Source organism: Falco naumanni, chromosome 12, assembly GCF_017639655.2.
Source record: "Falco naumanni isolate bFalNau1 chromosome 12, bFalNau1.pat, whole genome shotgun sequence".
Taxonomy (NCBI): domain Eukaryota; kingdom Metazoa; phylum Chordata; class Aves; order Falconiformes; family Falconidae; genus Falco; species Falco naumanni.
In genome coordinates, this window is record NC_054065.1 from 31,203,473 (window position 1) to 31,223,954 (window position 20,482).

General features: G+C 40.6%; 1 protein-coding gene across 22 annotated transcripts in view; it reads right to left on the reverse strand.

The window, feature by feature from the left end:
- NRXN1 (neurexin 1) overlaps window positions 1-20,482 on the reverse strand; it is a 725,766-nt gene that overhangs the window by 360,049 nt on the left and 345,235 nt on the right. For all 22 annotated transcript variants that reach the window (XM_040611882.1, XM_040611881.1, XM_040611879.1 and 19 more), the window contains 3 exons: window positions 19,268-19,649; window positions 18,549-18,739; window positions 2,940-3,113 (listed from right to left, as the gene is read on the reverse strand). In XM_040611882.1, the coding sequence (XP_040467816.1) occupies window positions 2,940-3,113; window positions 18,549-18,739; window positions 19,268-19,649 (747 nt within the window). The remainder of the gene's footprint in view (window positions 1-2,939; window positions 3,114-18,548; window positions 18,740-19,267; window positions 19,650-20,482) is intronic.

Sequence of the window (20,482 nt, forward strand, 5' to 3'; positions counted from 1 at the left end):
TGGTCTCTCTTTTACATTTGTATTATGTGAGGGCTTACATGCTATATATTAGGCATAATGCATTATTAAGTAGCATGTACAATGTTTTACTCCATACTGTAAAAAAAAAAAAAAAAAAAATCCATATCTCACCACCAAGAATCTTCATGTATGTTAATACTTTGAAAACTTCAGGTAGTTCATTTGATACACAAATTATATTATATATGCACATGCAGGCACGTAGTGCACTTTCCTCTTAAATGTGTAAAAACGATGTTTCTGTCATTTCTATATTTATAGAGAATTTCCATTGAATTTCTATAATTCTGCTTTATTTAAAGCATGTAAAGTACAGTGGATTTGACTCGTAAAACCAGAGCTGACACTTGCAACCTGGCTCTGAGGTTTGCTCTTTGCAATATGAAGAGCTAGTTACCATATTTTTCTTTCTAGCTGTTTGCTTCTCTTTGCTCTAGCCATTGAAAATTTGTCAACAAGGTGGATTCAGCCAAGTGCAAATTATATTCAATGCTCAATGATAGGGAACAGAGATTATCTATCTGCCTGGGGCTGCAACTTCGAAACACAAGCCTTACCAGTTGCTGTAGCAATCCCACGTGTGGGTTTGCAAAAAGTGTTTCAAAGAAAGCATTTTTAACATGCACTTGGGACAGTAAAGTTATTGAGAAGTATCAATATTTTATGACCAAAATCCTAACAGATGGAATTAGTTAGTAGTACATTATGGCTTCACAGTTTTACAAAAGAGAGGAAAAGTGCTCTCATCCCAGGTTTGGTGGGTTTTTTTTAATACCAGAAAGGTGGGAAATTCAATGTCATGAGAGTCTGGAGAACATCAAATCCAACATCTTCCCAGGCAAGATTTTGCAGCGGGTGGATGGATTAACAAAGGCCATATACCCACCAGTGCAGCACGTGACGTTTGGTTCGAAAGCAGTGGGGACTAACGCTGCTTGGAAATTATTTCTGCTGCTGTGTCCTGAGCAATTTGGACATGACATCTGAGGGGACAGCCGGAGCTCATGCATCCCACGGCAGCATCAGGCAGACGCCAAACTGCAGGGACGGAGGCAGTCCTGCTGGGGCACAGCAGCAGCGCTGCGGGCATGCGTGAGGCATGGAAGAGGTTCTAGGAGGCGGTGAAATCCACAAGTGACTTCACATTTTAGGTGGCAGAACATTTTGCTGTACATCTAACCCATGGGCTGCAGCCAGGAGACTGACAGGTGGGTCAGACAGGAAAACTTGAAGTAAACCAGTGGAAAAAAATAAATCAGTGGAAGGAAAGAGTTAACCTGGAAGGTTGGTAGGCTGTATTTCCTTCCATGCTCTTATTTTCTTTTGACGGGCTGTTTGCTGGGACCCAGGCAGCGCATCTGGTCTGACCATTTGGTTTGTGTCAGATGGTTTTGGTGTTGGAAAAAGCTAACTTGGCACCAAAAGGGACGATATTTGTATGGCCTTCATTAAATTGTTGGTAGCTTTATTAAGTTCACTGATAGCTGAGTTCTGCCACTGGTTTAAAAGGTGAACTGGTGCTCTAGGCCTGTAGCAATATTTCTTTGAAGCACATAAAATTAATTTAGAAAATTACATAATTTCAAAAGAAGCTATGAAATGCATAATGGAATTCAGGCGTATTTTGACTCTGAAGAGCTGGTGCAGGCAGGGAACTTGCTAACGCCATTCAGAAAGCAGAATCTAATTTTCTAAACTCAGTGACAAACTAATTTATACATATTTTTCCATTCCTGATAGAAATCAATAGACATGAAAGCTACAGAAAAATAAGTTGTGAATTCTACATATTCCTATGTGCTATCAATAGATTTCATGCTGTTAACTAAAGGTAACAGGTAAAGAACAAAAAAGTTCTAACTGTACAGACATTCCGTAGGCACAACAGAACAGGAGAGAGAATTTATCCACCAGAAAGCTTTCTCTCCTTGAGGAAAACCCCCAGCTCTGCTTGGATTTTTTACAATGTCTATTTGCAAACTTAAACTTGATATCAAAATCATCAAGACTCCAACTTGAAATTCTACAGTGTCATTTACACATTTTTCTGTCCAGAGGAGGATGGCACTTGAGAGAGGGGAGAATGCATAAAATTAAACAGACACAAAATTCAGAATTATGTGAATAAAATACATATTCAAGGACAGAGAATTTATTTAAATTATTGCATAAATCATAGTAAAAATAATGTGGGATTAAATGCCAGCTGGAAAAATAGCTAGAGATTGACACCCCTGAATTACAAATATACCTCTTCTAATTCTGTCCTCACTTAAATTCCGTGATATTCATTATGAGTCAATAAAGACGTAAAAATGTGAGATAAACCATATTTGGCTGTTACTGATTTCAGATAGGAAGGCTCACAACAATACAAATCTCAGGGGTGAACAAAAATAGAGAAGACAAAAGATTGATCTTAAGCAGTTTCACAAATTAGCCTTGAATTAATCAACCCAAAATGTCCGCTTTAAAAGTGGAATTAATTAGCTCATGCCTTAGCATTAGCTAATGCCTAAGTGTTACAAAGATATAAAGGACTTCACTGAAGCTACTTGTTATTGTTCCTATCATTAATTAAAATACAACAGAAGTAAATAAAATACATGGAAAATATCTTGCCGCTGGAGAAGGATGGAACCTATGTTAAACTTTTAGGAAGTTAACTGGTGTTCTCAGATCGGGCTGTGCTGTAGGGCTGGCACACAGCTGTCTCCGTAATACTGAGAAAATGCAGTCTTTATGTAAGAGAGGGTCAAACGAGATCAATTAGAAGCAGGCAAAATACAGTTTCTCCGTGTGTGGAGTGCACGTATCAACAAAACTGCAGGATTCTCACAATACTTTCACTGTGATATTTAAAAACAAACAAACAAACAAACAAAAAAAAACCCCAAACAAATCAGCATATTTAATACCTTCACATCCTCTTTCTATCTGCCCGTTGCAGAAGAGAGCATCTGAGATCAGATCAGGGAGCCGTCCATTCAAGTCAACTGATGCGAGACAGCCTTGGAACCCCTCTTTTGCGTGCACCAGTTTTGGCAAGGACTTATACATTTCTTTGGCCACTCCTCCAATATACAAATCACCTGTTAAAAAGAAATAAATATCAGATTCAGAAAATCTTTGACCTTGTTTGATCTTCTGGTCTTTTTATGCCAAACAACACATATCTCGGAGAAAAATTCTTCAAAATAAATGTAGAACAAATCACTGATAGCATACATGATGTGAAAGGACACCGCAGAACTATATTTTTCCAAATGACTAATTACTTCAAAGTACCTGGACATGTTATTTATGTGCCAGCTCATATATATGGGAAACATGCATCTATTTCACAGCTGAGGATTCGATCATCACAGAATCTTCATCTAGAAATGTATTTAGCACTGATGCATGTTGCTAGTGTACTCGAGGAACCTGACTGCAAATCATCCCAATTATGGATCCAGCACGCTGAGAAAAAAGGCAGTAAGTGGAGCACGAAGATCCACCTGAAGTCCATATGTCCATGTTGGAAACATCCATGTAAAACCACACCAGGCAAACAAGCGTTTAGAGCCACATCTGAGAAGCTTAGGGATGCCATTGTTAAGCAGTGGTGTAAGCAGACTCATCACCCCAAAAAAATTCACACCCGTGTCAGTCACGCGGGAGCAGGGGGAAGCAGGCAAGATGGGCTTGGTTCCTTCAGTCACAGACAGAAAGGAGCAAAACTACGGCTTCCTATATCTTGTATGAGTTTACTGTCCTGCTTTGTCTACCTCCTCTACTACCATCCTCCCACCCAGAAGCAGCAGTCACCTTTGCAAGCCTGGCGGGCATGCTCCGAGCGCGCCTGCAGGCAAGCCCCTTGGGCAGACAGGACAAGGACCATCTGAGCTTCGGAGGAGCACTGAACCTACTCGAAGGAAGGTGCTTAGGGGAGCCTCCGACTCTCAAGCATCACCCAGTGACAAAATCCTTCCTGCACCTATGTATTAAACCCTCACTGATGACACGTTTTGTGCTAGCATAATTTTTCAATAGATTGTCTGAACACACATTGTAATCTACATTGTGCTTACCAGTACACCCCCCAGTCTGGATGATTTTGGAGCCTAGGCCACAGGATGTGCCAAAGAGTGTTTCTGCATCACCTCAAATGCAAAATTATGCACTTCACCAAGCTTTGTAGGCAGATTTTTATAGCAACAGGACTCAGAATGTACTAGCTATCACCACTACCCCATGTGGCTAATTTTGATCTCCCTCTTATCAGTATAAGCTGCCACCACACCTTCTCCCAGTTCTCCTGGCGTACTCGCTTGTGCGCAAGGGAGTGCAATTTAGGGCTGTTTGTAATGGTTTAGTTTGCCTGCAAGCAAATGGCCTGAAACAAACCAATGTCTATCAGACTGTGAAAAAATTTTAGTTGCTACATACCAGCCCTAAAACTCAACTGTATTTGAATTAGTGAAATAGAGATAAAAAGCTTAGGAACATGCATATTTTATTAATCTTATAAGCCATCCGACCAAAAGTCTTAGCAACCTTTATAGCATCAGATACTAAGAAACTCCAAGCTTTCTCCATTCTAAGTAGACAATTTAAAAAACAAGATATTGCTTTCCTCCAGAGCTTTAAGGTACAGTATAAATCTCAGAAGCATGATATTACATATAACAGATCAAAATATGGTGATCCATATGTTCCCACGAATGGGATGCAATTCACTCACAGCAGAAAGCACTTCTGTGTTTTTTCAGTCAGCTGAACTGGAAACAAAGTAAAAACTCTTGCCTCAAGATAAAGGTTCTTCATCTTTTTCTCAGATGGAACATCTAGAAAGTAAAACCCTTCCAGGTTTCCTGAAGTTCTGTGCTTTCAGTCATTGTCAGCTCAGCACAGAGGCATAATTTGTCTCAATTGATTCCAATAGACTTGAAAGGGGGAAACTCCAGAGAGCAACGCTGAGAAAATCACTCCTATGCTAAAAAGGTTAAACTCGATCTATTGTACATGACATGTGCAACCTCCTTTTAAACCTCCCAACGTTTATACTGTCCAAAACCCCACATTTTTTTCTTCCTGTGAGTGATTAAACCTTTAAAATGGCTAATTTCCAGACTGATGCCCTGCTAATTCCTAAGATGCACCCCTCAAGCACACCGGGGTTGCTGCCCACAGGCACATCGCCTGTGTCCCTTACGATGGATGGCTGGGGAACTCCAGGTCAGGGCGCCAACACACGAACCTGAACTCAGAAAATATACACTGGAGCATTTTCCACTAAGTGTCATATGCACAGAAGTAAGATACATTGAGTCTAACCAAAGCATAACTCTATTGTTGTAGTTCTGTAAGACTATTGAAAATTAGAACTGATCATTATATACTAATGAAGACAGTTTCCACAAAGACATGTTCTGGGTAATATTTTAAGTTTGTTGATGTTCAAAATAATGTGAGTTTTGCTTCTACACTAGTTAATATACTATAATAATACATATTCATATGTATAGAGCAGTTTCTACACTAGTTAATATACTACAATAATACATATCATACGTACCGAGTAGTTAAGCTATTAGATTTCACCTTTTATAAAGTGTATACAAGTATTTCTTATGACTATGGGCTAAATATTTCCCAGATTTAATCTCAGACATGGGTTGAGTTTACTGCTAATGGCATGAAAACACACTTTCTCTCAGAGACAAAATTTTATTAAGGGATAGGCTCTGGAATTAATATTCCTATTTTAAAGATATTTAATTTTTTTCACTTTCCTATTTTTTCATAGCCACCAAGACAAATGCTTTGCGTAGCTACTTTTATTTCAGTTATTCACGTGCTTCATTTTCACATTCATCTCAATGAAGTAGTTTCCTACAAAGCTCAACGCATTAGAAATTCAGACAAGACGCAATTACAGAAAATGTTAATGAAATTATTTGTATATTGAACATGCATTAGCAGAGGTTCAGAAAAGATAAAGCTTGCTCCTGTTCCTACTAAAAGGGTTCACAGGAATCAACACAGTATGACACGAATTCCAAGGTTTTCTCCCTTTTTTCATTTCTTATGTAAGTACAGCCTCACTACTGGAAATGGTACATGCTCTAAACCAGGATTAATAGCTTGTGTATCTGCCTACTTGCCCTTATAAATTACACGTTAGTTATTTCATTAAGGTATCACCGTTCATCAGATCAATAGTATGAGATCATGACACCAGCTAAACCAGCTGCAGCCTAAATGCAATACTACCGCAATGCTGCTACCGCTGAAAACATGTGAGCAGGTCAGGAGCTGTGTGCAACGGAAAATGCAATTCTCCTATTTCTTCTTTCATTCTTTCAACAGATAAGCATTTTAAAAATACATATAGAAAGGGATATGCTCGTGTTACAGTGCCAACCATAGCTTCTGGAACTAAAGTTTAGCTATTACATTTCTCGCATGTATTTTTTTCTTAAGTTTATTTTGATTATTAAATGTATTCCTGAAAAAGTCTCCGGTTTTCTTTTTCATAACCATCCTGACTTCCCTTAATTTATAAAGGAAAGTAACCAATTCATATAAAACATATCAACTGGCATAAACAAAGTAGCATATTGTAAAGAAATGGGTGAGGGAATAGTGCTCCAAGATTTCCTTCTGATCTCTGAAGAAGCTTCAAATAAAGCACTTTATTTGAGAGCAGATACTCCTTAATCTCACAGCTCTCTTCTTACTTATATTAGAAGTGGGTACACAGAGTTATTCCCTTTTATTTAGAGAGGGAGGATTATTTCCTCTCTTCATTTTTCTGCAGAAAAAAACCCAAACCAAAACAAAAAAGTATGCTACAGTATCTCTCACTAGCATGTTCATTGCAGGCCAGGGGAGTCAACTGAAAAGTAGCACTTTCAGAGCCAAGCCATACCTACAAATCATGGCAAAACACTACTGGCCGGTTATATCATAAGCCCTGACAAAGAGAACTTTAGTGGTTTTAATTTATGTCTTTTATAGGTAATGCAGATCTTCATTTATTCCAAGAGGAGTTTTCCTATTCACACCTATGTGTCTCTTTTCTGACTTAGAGCTGATTTGTGCTTTGAGGAATGAGGGAATTTAACACAGAAACAAATTGCTGGCTAATAAATGAACCCAAGTTCTCAATGTATTCATTATTGGAATCACACTTAGGGAAAGAGGCACAGAACGCCACACAACGGTGAGTCACACACAACTGTTGGTAAAACAAAACCTGCCAAATCCTTCTGCAATAACTCATCATTTTTTTATTCCAAGTCTCTACAGTTCTTCAAAACAAGAACTTTGCAAATGTTAAACCAAAGAAATGTAAAATAAACAAAATGAAGAAGCTGTTCTACTCATTTCTTTTCTGAATAACTACCAGTAGCATCTTACTATTTGGCACTACTGACATTGCTGACCTCATGGACTTCCCTCCTTTCCCGATTCACATCCATACCCAAGAATTCTTATGTAATACGTGCTGCTGGGCAAAACCTATTAATTTCATTTAACGACTACCACTGCTTTCAATCACTAGCAGAGAGGGGATAGTAATTTTATCCATGTGTTTATAATGGTAACAGAAACATGTACATACTGCTCAGGGAACCAGAGTTTAACCAGAATATGGTTAGGCTTCTTTTTTCTCTGAAATCTGTATGGTTTCTTGTACATATCTGGTGTTCATTTCCTGAATGCCATTCTTGAAAGAAAAGAACACCATTCATTCAAATATGGTTCCATGTATGAATGAAAACATAACAAAGAGGTAATGCAGAGAAGGCGGAGTTACCGAATGCCGCCTTTGCTTCAGTCTTTACTGCCACGGCTGGCCCTCAGGAACCCCAGATCCTGGAGGCAAGAGGGGAAGTCTGGAGGAATAAAGGCTTTCCCCTGGTCGAGGAGGATCAGGTTAGAGATCACTTGAGCAAACCTGACACCCACAAACCCATGGGCCCCGAAGGGATGCACCCCCGGGTGCCGAGGGAGCTGGCAGATGTTATTGCCAAGCCACTCTCCATTCTCTTTGAAAGGTGATGGAGAGCAGGAGCGGTGCCCGAGGGCTGTGGAACACCAGTGTCACTCCAGTCTTCCAGAAGGGCAAGCAGGACCCAGGAGACCACAGGCCGGTCAGCCTGACCTCCCTCCCTGGAAAGGCGACGGGACAGCTCACCCTGGAACTCACCTCCACGCACGCGGAGGAAAAGAAGGTCACCGGGAGCCGTCAGCATGGAGTGACCCAGGGCACCACGCCTGCCCAACCCGACGGCCTTCTGCGGTGGGACGCCTGGCCGGGTAGGTGAGGGGGGAGCGGTGGGGGTTGTCTACCTTGGCCTCAGCACGGCTTCTGGCACTGCCTGCCACAGCCCCCTCGGCGGGGAGCTCGGGGCGGGTGGGCTGGGCGAGGGCCGGTGCGGTGGGCTGGGAAGGGGCTGAGCGGTGGAGCTCAGGGGGTGCACAGGTGGCACAGAGGCCAGCTGGAGGCCTGGGGCAGCCGTGCTCCCCGGGGTCAGCGCTGGGTCCCGTCCTGCTCCACTTACCCACCGGTGACCGGGAGGAGGGGGCTGGCTGTGCCCTCGGCAGCTTTGCTGATGGTCGGAGCTGGGACCAGTGGCTGGTACCCCCGGGGCTGCGCTGCCCGGCAGCGAGACCTGGGCAGGGGCAGCGCTGGGCGCAGAGGGACCCCGTGAAGGGCCACAAGGGCAAGTGCAGGGTCCTGCCCCTGGGGAGGGACAACCCCCCGCACCAGCACGGGCTGGGGCTGACCTGCTGGGGGGCGGCTCTGCGGGGAAGGGCCTGGGAGCTCTGGGGGGCAGCCAGTTGCCCGTGGGCCAGCGGCGTGCCCTGGTGGCCGAGGGGCCAGCGGTACCCCGGGGTGCGCTCGGAGGAGGGTGGGGGTTATCTCCCCCTCGGCTCTGCCCTGGTGGGGCCGCATCTGCACATGAGGCTCAGACCGCAGCACGGGAACCTCCGCCTGAAGACGGGGAAGAACTTCTCTGCCGTGAGGGTGCCGGAGCCGTGGGACGGGCTGCCCCGAGGGGCTGTGGGGTCTCCTTCTCTGGAGCCATCCCAACCCGCCTGGAGGCGGCTCTGTGCAGCCCGCTCTGGGAGAGCTGCTTTGGAAGGGGTTGGACTACATGATCTCCAGAGGTCCCTTCCAACGCCAACCATGCTGTGGTTCCATGAAAGAAAACAGCAGAAGGAATTGTGTCCTGGGGTTTTGATAACCCATAAAGACAATATCCCTGGAATGTTTTTTTATGGCTGTAAAAAAGCATCTTCACATCCATCACTCTCTCCAAAGGTAAGCATTCCCTCCTTTCGTGTCTGGTTTTGCTGCTGGTTTCAGCTGTACTTTCAGCTGTTCTCTTAATTTCTCTTTCATTTTAGAAGCTTCTCTGCCACGTTTCCAGTGTCCCATTGTACTAAATCACTACTGTGGCTAGGAAAAAGACTGCTTCTGCACTCTAGAGCGGTACTACTCCCCAAGAAAGAGATGGATAACCCTGGCACAACATGGCAGGTTCTGAAAGCACAACAGGCAACTCCACAATTCCTTTATATGACATACGAAAATACAAAGAACATCTGGCTGTGGTGAAGTCGAGGTGTCAGGCACACTTTTCTCCAAATACGCTATTTCAAAATGATCAAGCACATAACAGCTTCTTCCCTCAGGCAGGCAAAGAGGAACGAGGACTGCAAAGACTGAGAAATACCACAGGGAAAGTCTAATCTCGAAAGAAAAGGTTTCTCCAAGTCCTTCCTAAAAAAGATGATTTGATGTTACAAGATCAATAGAATCACTTTGTAGTATCTTAGTAATTGTACAATGAAGTACTAGGTGGAACTCAAGATAAGATCACCCACACAATCCCAACTCATGGTATTTTTGAGGCAACTGAAACATGAAAATGGGTTACTCTCACAAGCTGAATATGCAGTGACTTAAACACAATACACAACATCTCAATCTGGAATCAAGGGATATTGTTTCAACTGAAAATGTCAGGTAGGCATCGAGATGCCTTTGACATTCAATGAAATATAGAAGCCTACTTGTCCTTAACGACCTTCTCCCCTTTCCAACATACAGAAGCACCTACCTACCATTCACTTTGTGCAATAGGCAGAGTGGTGACTTTTCCTTCTTGATGTGAAGTTTCCACACACACTTTAGAAAAGGAATTGGGCCTGATTAGCAGATGGGTGGTGATTCTGGAGCCTATCCTCGCTCTCATTATTGCTAAATAAAAGTTTACTTTTTGTCCCATGTTAAAAAAAAAAACCAAACTAATCCTTTAAAAATATTGATGAAATAAAATTGTTCTTTTTTCAATAAATCAAGAAGCCTGCTGTGACGATAAGCCAATAATAAATTGAAGGATAGTTGACAAAGACTTAAACGATGCATTGACACAGCTTCTGCAGCACATACGCTCCAGCGTATGGCTTTTCAAATCTTCCTTTACAGTAGAGAATATGCACTCGCTGCGCAAAGTGCAGCCTGTTTGGTGCTAGAGCAAAGCATGATGGAATTCATCTACCCCTTGCAAAAACACTTGAGGAAAGACACGAACATGTAAACATACTGGTTGTATGCACTTATTCACTTCAAAGAGTCCAATCTGTAGCTTCAGTATTGATTTGTGGTTGAAGTCTTTTGGTTTTGATGTAGTGGGGTTTTTTTGGTGGGTTTTGTTTGTTTGGGTTTATTTTTTTGAGCGCAGTAGGCTTTTCAAATATTTTCCTTTTTGGAGTGATGAATTCCATCCCTTTTAGACTCTCTCTTGCCTAAGAAGGCAAAGGGCAACTAGTTTGCTTATCCAGGCTCTGCTGAGTTAATTTTCCTTTCAAATACTTTGAGCAGAAGGTAGTTGTATGATGTGACAGGTGATGCCTTCAGTCTTCCACATTCCCTGTGCTGATAACCAAGCAAGGCAAAGCTATTATAGGCAAAAATAGGAATTTACGGGTTAGCAAGTTGCTCTTTTGGGAAGGAATATAGAAACCAGTCTTTTCAGCCCAATTCTAAGCTGCTTTCAGTATCTTCCCTGAATACCCCATTAAAAGTATTCAAAAAAAGAAACCACCAGCACTGAACCGCTGGCACCGTGGATTTTCTTTAGTCATCCTTATTGGCATATAGGTCATATTGTAGTTACCTGTCAAGACAATTTAACTTTGAAGAGGTTTCTTCCCTTGGCTGATATCATTCTTTTTACAGTTTCATGGTAGCACTGCACCCTAATCCGCACTGACAGGGAAAGAGGCAGTGAGGATTATGAGGTACCAGAGAGAACTTACAGTGATGGGTGCACCAGGAAGAGCATCTTACAGATATCTCTCGCCACTAACTTCTACAGAAGCCCAAACTGGAGATACACCTGCTGCTCTACCTTTCTCCAAGAAATCTTTCTGATTCCATCACACTACTCGTAACCGCATTGAAGACTTTCTGCACTTGGTACAAACGTGCTTCTGCCTAGAAACTTCTCATGCTATTGCTGTGCTGCTCACTGATTTACATCTCAGCTCTGCTGGATGTGCTCTCCACACCTTCACCTCTTGGTACTCCGTTTTCAGTCCTATTACACTTTTGGGCTCTTTTTGGAACTACTCCATGATTATTAACGCAAATACACCTACGTTTCACAAGCAAGACGGAAAGGATGTGGGGGGGGGGGAACAGCAACAACAGGACAACGTGCTTAGCAGCTGGTTTCAGCAGACAAAAGTAGATACTCCAAAGGTAAGCACTCAAATCTGAACATTCCCCTGTATTTCTCCAGGTTAAAAGCCACCATTTCTCCAACAATCCCCTTCTCAAACAACACGCGTTCTCCAGCAAGATGGAGTTACACCAAAACATTTAACATTTTCTTGACAATAACAGTTGTCAGATTCCCAGACACTTTATTTCTCTTTGCTTCTTTTTTCCCTTGTGAAGACTAGATTAAAAGCACTGGTATTAAAAAAGATTAAACAGATTTAAAACCAAAGCAGTCTGCTTGTCCAATGGACTGTGAGGAAACTTGGTGAAGCATGGTAAATGGTAAATAATAAAATCTAATTGCCATATAAATGCACGTGGCAATCCATCTCCCACAGAACTGATGTTATGCCAATTACTCTCTGTGAGGGGGATGGTTGTGGTGGAGAGGTGAGGCACTCAAGCACATCAAATGTCCTTCATTTCTTCCCTGTTCTGACCACTTTTGTACATTGCATACAGCTGAATATAGACAAAATCTAATGAAGCAGCCATTTTCATGGCATACTGTACTCAAATTTCCCTGCCTCCTGATATTCAGAAATCATTTACTCTGCTTTGACAGCCAACCCATGCTCTTAGCAGAGCTTGTTTTCAAAACAGGGAGGAATTCCCCTTTCCAGCAGGCACCCCAGACCTCAGAGATCATCATCGACAAAACTTTTCCTTTAGCTCATACTTCAGGCAAGATTCTCCACATAAAAGTACCAAAAAGCTGAGAGGTTCAGCGTTCTCCTTTTGAATGCGGGTTTGCAGAGGGAAACTGTATTTAATATTGCCAACCTCCGGATCAAGACAATCACTTCCAGACTCTGAGGATATTAAGTGAAGCAGCTCTTTTTGCAAAAAAGCACTGCTCAGTCAGGACACCAAGATCCGAGAGGGGGGAGCTCTCAGACCCACCTCAGCACATTTGGAAAACAAGTTGAGGACGTGCTTCTTGGCTGGGGGGGGCGGGGTGTGCTGGGATTCAGTGGGCTGTATTTACACTAAACAACCAGATTTTTCAGGAAGTTTGAAAAGCATACATGTTTCCTGTATAATCCTTAGGATAACTTTTACTTAGTATTCCAGAAGGGTTTGAAAGAAATTCCACCATCAGCAATGGTAATACCCTGCATGCCAAAGAGCTGTAGGGGTGCAGGCAAATCTATACATTTGTGTGCGTGTAAGAGGCTGAACAGAGCGGGTGAGAAGCAGCAGAAAGGAAAAACTTTCTCTCACCATGGAGCAATCTGAAAGATTATTGTTAATCTTTAACAATCTGAAAGATTATTGTTAATTTCACAGAGCCCAGCACAAGCACTGGAGTATATTCTTTGATGTTTATTGAATCCAGAAGTACTGGGGTACATTTTAATTTTTTTTTCCCCATCTCACATTTTTGGAAATTTGAATACAATTTCTGGAGGCTTAGCATTGCCAAAATTATTTTCACAGCCTGGTAGACAGCAGAGCTGTTTAGAAGCAGTATGTGGCAAGGGTGGAAAGGAGGATAAAGGAATTTGCGTTAGACCAGGTTGTCTGATTGCTTATTGTGGATCTGCCCCGCGTCTTTGCTACACGGCAAGTCTCAAAGAAGAACTCTCAGTTTAAAGCCCCACAGTTTTCCCAACATTATCAGGAAGACAACAGCTGCATTTGCCATTGCCTCCTCCAACAGGTCTCATTAGGAAGACCTATTTGCTGTTGACCATATTTGGAACTCAGCATTTAGAACAGAACATTATTTCTGCATGAAGAGTTCACAGCCCACTGGCAAGGTCATCGCAATTAGCTCATGCATGTTTATTTGAGAAATTTAAGCATTAATACACGATGATTTGTAAAAATTTGCATTTTTATATAAAAATACTTTTTGGTGCTTCTTAAAGCTTTGTTGCTTAGCAGGAGAAATATGAAGGATTGCTGCCATTGACAGAGACTTTGTAATATAGAAAAAGAACATATAATGCAGCAACAATAATAATAATGGGCTCAATATGAAACAACAGGGACAAATATTATGTGAACCTGAAACAATTTCAATTTCCATTGCTGGAACAAGAAATCTTCTTTATGGTCAAGACTAATTTAGCTCAGTTTTGCATAGCATAAATAGCCTACTTTGACAGGCAAATGAAATATCAATTGATTAAGTGACTACCATCAATGCATATGCCAGGCTAGTAGACCTAATGATAATGTAGTTAATTGCATTAAAAGTTTACAAGGATTAATTAATTGTGAAGTGACTCTTTATGTACATGAAAGAAGTATATTTCAGTGCATTTGTAAAACCACTGAGCTGATACCAGATAATAATATGATTACTTTTCTTTCAGATGCTTCAGACTGGGCTGATTTCACATTATTGGAGAAGGCAAATGTAAAAGTAAATGTGTATAGCAACGGCAGCCATATCCCACAAAGGAATAAAGGAAACCAGGGGCCAGGGAACAGCAACAGAAATAAAAGTAAAACAGACAATAAGAGATCTAGACAGCTTTTTTAAATCCAAGGAAGTCGATTGTGACATATGCTCTAATATGAATAGTGGTTTTTGCGGATGCAGTGATAGAACAGCACAGGAATAACAGATAACTTACAACAGACTCTAAACCTGACGTTTGGGAAGGCCACGTGGAAGAGGATAACATTGAGACAAGCTGAAAGTATGAAATTCAAATCAAAAAAGCAGATCTTAAAAGCGTATGGAATGATGCACAGGCAGCAAAAATTAAACCATAAATGTTGAGTTGGGTAGGATATTATTGTGATGGTGATTTCCTTTCAGATAGAAAATATAGTTGGCCCAGTACCAAAATTAGGAAAACTGCATTTCATCCTGGAGGATACAGCATAGCTAGAAAGTTTGGAATAGGATGCTATAGTGAAGTACTGAAACTACCAACTCCTAGAAAAGTTTCGAACTACTTGTTAGGATTAAACCAGCAGCAGCAGCCCTTGGCTTTCCATTTTGTATGAGTGTGAGATTTTGATTTCTAAACAATTAAAATGCTAAAATATCTTAATATTCTGACCTATTCCAAGAGCAGTCTGAGTAGATTTTTGTAGGTTTTGTATATTTGCTCTTTAAAGAAAGTGGTGAAAACTTTGGGAATTAAAATCGTGCCTATACGTGGAGGAGAGAAGCAAAAGGAAAATTAAACCCTAGTGGGGAAGTGGATACAAAATCATGCTTGAGGATGTTCCTCCTCATAAGCAGATCATGTGTCTTCATATTTATATATATAAAAACACAGTTTCTGACAGTACACCAGTTTCCCACATGACAGGATGAAAATGTGAAGAGCAAAGAGACATTACGGATTTTCTAATACCTACAGTCCAAACGAAGGAACCATCTTTTCTTTGGCACCAGTGAGGAGCAAGAGCACAAGTCACATCTCACTTTCACTTGCAGTTTGGTGCCCCTTCAAGGCTACTCAGACCCTTCAGACCATAAAAGCACAGCGTGAAGTACAGCAAGCAAGAATTCCCTTCCACCCAACTGTCTCTGTCTGGGAAGGCCTTGAACTGAAAGCAGGACAGGGAATCTGCTCATGAAATACATGAGAGGAAATTTGCTGTGTAACGGGAACACTGGCAGGCTCGAGCTGCGCCGCCTTTGCTGTCAAGAGACATTTATCTTCATGGGTTACCTGCTAGAAATGCACCTGAGTACGCTTTGCTAATTTTCTCTGCAAGGAAAAGTAACACAGTGCTTGGTATCCAAACACAGGACTATGTTCAGTCATTTATTTGTCTCCAATTTATAATTTACTCATCTAATTACATCAATAATTAAGCTGGAGAATTTAATGTGTTTCCACAGGTACCCACTCTAATCCGCTGAAATTGTACCAGAGGTTATCCAGGGAACCCACGTCTGTAATGACAAACTTCCTACGTTATATAGCCAACTCCTACATCCAAAATGAAACGTATAGTGGAAATTCTCTCCCATAATTTTATGGCAACCGTCTGCCTTCCCAGACAACTGGCATGCTCTGCAGGCTTTACAATGCATTCTGTGTCCCATCCTCGTACCCAACTCACTGTGTATTTGCAAAAAAAAACTACATACATGTGATTTATCTTTCCAGAATTAGCTTGGATTTCAGCATCTGAAATCTGGTAACTCTACAATTCCTTAGAAAGGCTGCAGATTCTACATTATCTGCACACATTTCTATTTCACATAACGCTAACTCTGGTGAAACAGAATTATTGACAGCACATGCAGGAAGCATCAGTTTGAATTTGCTTTGTTGCGAGGGCTAAAATAACACAGGACGATGGATTAACCACAGTTGTTTGTATCGGTGAAGTGTATGGAGTGGTTATAGAGTAACAGCAATGTGTCATCGTAAGAAACACTGACATAAAATAGAAAAGAACAAACTACAGGAAGGCATTTCAACTGAACACAAAGGAAGAAAAAACAATAATCAAAGGCATTTTTTTTCTTGTTTTTAGCCTTACTGGCTAAAATGTATAAGCTTGAACTCCCCCCTAAAACACAACTAAAATTCTCCAGATATATGCTGTGCCACGTTTAAGGGAAGCTGAACAAGCAAAACATAGTACAATATATTAAAATGATAAAAGGAAACATACTACTACGAGAACAGACGTTAAAGACTTGTGTATGCTAGACCCCTTTGAGAAAGATGCTTACTGTATATTACTGTGCTGAATAAGTCAGGTTGTTATTCTTTCACTAGCCACATTTCCTGGGTGGTGAATTGTAGAAAGTAGGCATTAATACCTTTCACATTCCTCAGAATGGTGTTTTTTTTTCACATCTCAATATGTTTTTTCATGCTCTTCAGGTTTTTTCCCCCATGGAATTCAAGGTTAGAAAATGCGCCAGATATGGATACAGTTTTACTTCAAAAGGGTAAAGCAAAAGTAGAATTTTCAAAGCGAAGAAAACAAAGGAATGTTGGATTTTATAGGTTGTCCTTGCTGATGAGCTTTCCCTGTGAGCGCACTAAGCAGTGTGTTCGGTGAAATAACAGCGCCCTCTAGTGCCGTTATTAAGCACGTTGTGCAAGCTTTTTTTTCCCTTAATTAAAGCAATGTAGGAAAGCACTGCTTTGTTTGAAAGAGATGTAAAATGAAATTACTATGTTAACTTAGTTATCAGTTCTTAACAGGATTATTTTTCCCCAAATCTACATTATTTTTGATAATATAATGAGATATTTACTCATATCTAGTTAATATACTGGGGAAAAAACCCCAAGTTTAAATACATAAATATGTACATACACACACATAAGTAGTACTTATTGCAAAAAATGAGAATTATGTTTTCTCTACAGCATCACAAATAACATAGAAATATTGTCTCAATAAATATTGATCAGATTTACAAGAATGTAAAATAACGACACAAATTTCAAATGCAATTTTGAGAATGTAGTGTGAGCCATCTGAAAAGCTTCAATTTATAAAGCAAGTATTTCTGATAAAGAATCTCTTGTTGATGATTATGACATATCAAGATGTGGTTTTCACAGTCTTTCTTACCATCTTAATAGCACTTTCAAGTGAAGCAAACATGTAAAATATCACAAAATTCAGAATAATTACTAAGGTCAGCTCATTATCTGCGACTCAGAGGTAGTTAAAAGAAAATCCAGCAAGGAATAAGCTCTTGATGGAATATTAATATCTACTTTGAACATCCCAGCTTTTGAAATATTAAATTTTCTTTAACTGTTGCGAAATTTTAGCTTTCCTAACAAGAATTTTTATAGACAATATTAAAATGCACAATACTTTTTCACTTGACTAGAAAATATTTTCTTATGGCTGGTTAGGAAGGCAATATTTAAAAAGCATATTTATGCATCCTTTAAAAATATACTTTCTTCTCATGCAAATTAGCTTTTCAGAAGCCCATCCTTAAAACTGATGACTGTTACGTACTTTAAAATATACATGTACAGTTTGGTTTATAAAAAAGGATCTTAAGAACCTAGCCTGACCTATAAAATGTAGCTTTAGACCTATAAAACACAGCTTATCGCACCCTGCAATTGAAATTACAACACATTACATATTTAGGTGAGCGTGTTTATGGTCCCATACTTCTCACAAATTGCATTTGTAACTGATACATTGAGGGACTGCCACATACGGTTGCTTTACTTAAGAGATATTTTATGATATCAAAATATTGCTTCACATTTATTTTCCCAACAAAATGTGGGTTTTATGTGGAATACTGAGCAGTGGAGGATAGGTCAAAATGTTCCCCAATTCTCTGACACAGAGATCATCTGTTCTGCAAAGGGCTTGGGCTGCGGTTTCTGCATGCCACTCATATAACTTATGCTCATATAAAAATCAACCTTTTTTCGTAGACGTTTTAGAGCTCCTTTACTCTCTCAATTATATTTTGGTATATATGGGCCACTGTGTGGTGTTACGATTTTCTACTTTTTTTTTTAAACGCCTGTGGCATTTTGACACATGTATAGTGGTACTTAACTGTGCAGAACTACTACCACACCAGCACTGTCAGGCTAACATAAAGAAGATATGATTTCTTGTGATCATATTATGATTATCAAATCAAATATTTGATATGGGATATTTGCTGTAATACTTTATCAAATATTTGATATTTATAATCAATTAAATAATTTCATATGGGATTACAAAATTATATTGGAATTTACATACACAATTTTTTTCAGGTTATCATTCCATAATGACCCTCTACAGGAATTAATATACTTACTTTTGAGATCTAAATTTCTGGCTCCTGCTGTGCTCTGCGTTGTGATTTTAGTGTCAATCTTTACAGTGTGGAGATTGTTGGTATCCCTTGATATCATCACGTTATGCCACTGGTTGTCATTCAGAGGTTTATTAGAACTTCCCTTGATGAGATTTGCACCATTTCCCAAGTCAAATACATAGTGTAAATACCTGGGAAAAGAAAAAATTGGAAAAGTTTCCTTTTTCTTTACATAGCAAAGGGGCACTAATTAACATGTCTAATATTTCCTATTTCCTTGTACTCCTCAGTAGTCCTAGTAAAACTGGAAGACAACAATGAATGCCAGATAGGGAAGCAACCTTAATTCAGAGAAATCACCACTCGTTCAGATGAGCTGAGATGCAGTCCCACGTTTCTGGAAAGTAACGGGCACTCCACGTACCACCACATGCATACATACGTAGAGAGATAACAAGAAGAAGGCTACAAACTAGTACTTCTTTGTAGTAACCACTATAGAAGTTACACCTATTATTTACTTTCATATTTTTCAGGCATCTAGCTTCATCTGAAAGAAAGAGTCACAATAAAGCACATGAAGTTTTAACAAGAAGAAACATTCATCAATCACATGCGCCCCATCAGGTCGAGACTTGTATCCTAAACTTTCCCTTATATTTCTCCTGTATACACATTTTGAATAGACCGGTTTTGTCGTCGCGCTGATCCATACATACCCTTTTACTAATTCAACCACAATGAAATCATTTCCATCGCCACTGTTATAAAGTATCAATCCATCCAGGGAGGTTGTTTTGAACTGGAAAAAAAGGTGCATAGATGTATATGCTTGCAGCGTGGCCAAAGCAACATAACTTGCTTTTGTTTTAAAGGTTACAGGGTCTGCTATGATGTTCCTGAACCCAAATCTTGCATTTAGCTCACAATAATCGATGTCTCCATTTTTACATAAGTCAATGTACGCCATGCCATTAAACGTAAGACTCTGTAGGTGCCCAATGAAATTAGAAGGCACTGAAGACAGGTAGCGCCGCTCTGTTATTATTCCTGTTTCTATGTTGTGGAATTCCAGTCGCGTGTGGTCGCCAGCCATTTGACCTTCAAACAGTACAAGAAAACTCATGTTAGCATCTGCAACCGGAGGTCTGAAAGCACATCATGTGATTAAGTATCTGTAACAATTTCACACTTTTCAGAACAGGCAAGACCAATTCTTGGCTCCAGAGAAGATTCCTCTAAATTCATCCAAACTACCGATAAACATCCAGGAGCCTTTCCAGTGACTTCAGCACGTTTGGATAAGGCCAACGGCAAGATTTCTAAACTGAAATAGAGTACCACGGTATATCAAACTGCCAACAGAATCCCTCCCTTTGGTTACACTGAACCAGACATGTGACTTTACTATCAGCAAGTGCAATTAATTAACACAACATGAAGATAACAAAGGTAAATCTCAGAGCTAAAACATTAGTTTCACGGAAGAGAGACGTAACAGTTTGGGGGATATTATTTCATGTGTTTTGCTTTGAAGCGTGTGATTTTGCAAGAAGAAGGAAGGATTCTTGTTTCATCTGTCTTAGGAACATTAATGCCAGTCCTGCCGCAAAACCCTGGGCTGTGAGGGTGGACAGAGCCTTCCCTGAAAGCCACCGGCTTTGTACCATGGGGACAAACTGGGGGGGCCATGGGGGCAGAGCCAAAGAGGCGGACGAAGCAGAAAGCCTGCAGCAAGAGTGCATCCCAGCATCTTGTAAAAAAACTGAAAAGAGCAAGTGACTTGCTTACACCAGGAAGGTGGCCAAACCCAAGCCTCACAGCTGCTTTTGAGTCTTTGTCACACAAGGACTCCTGCGCAGCAGAAAGCCTGACATTTGCTGACTGTATAACTTTGCTGAAGAAACGGATCAGGTCTGCCAGGGTTCGTTTTT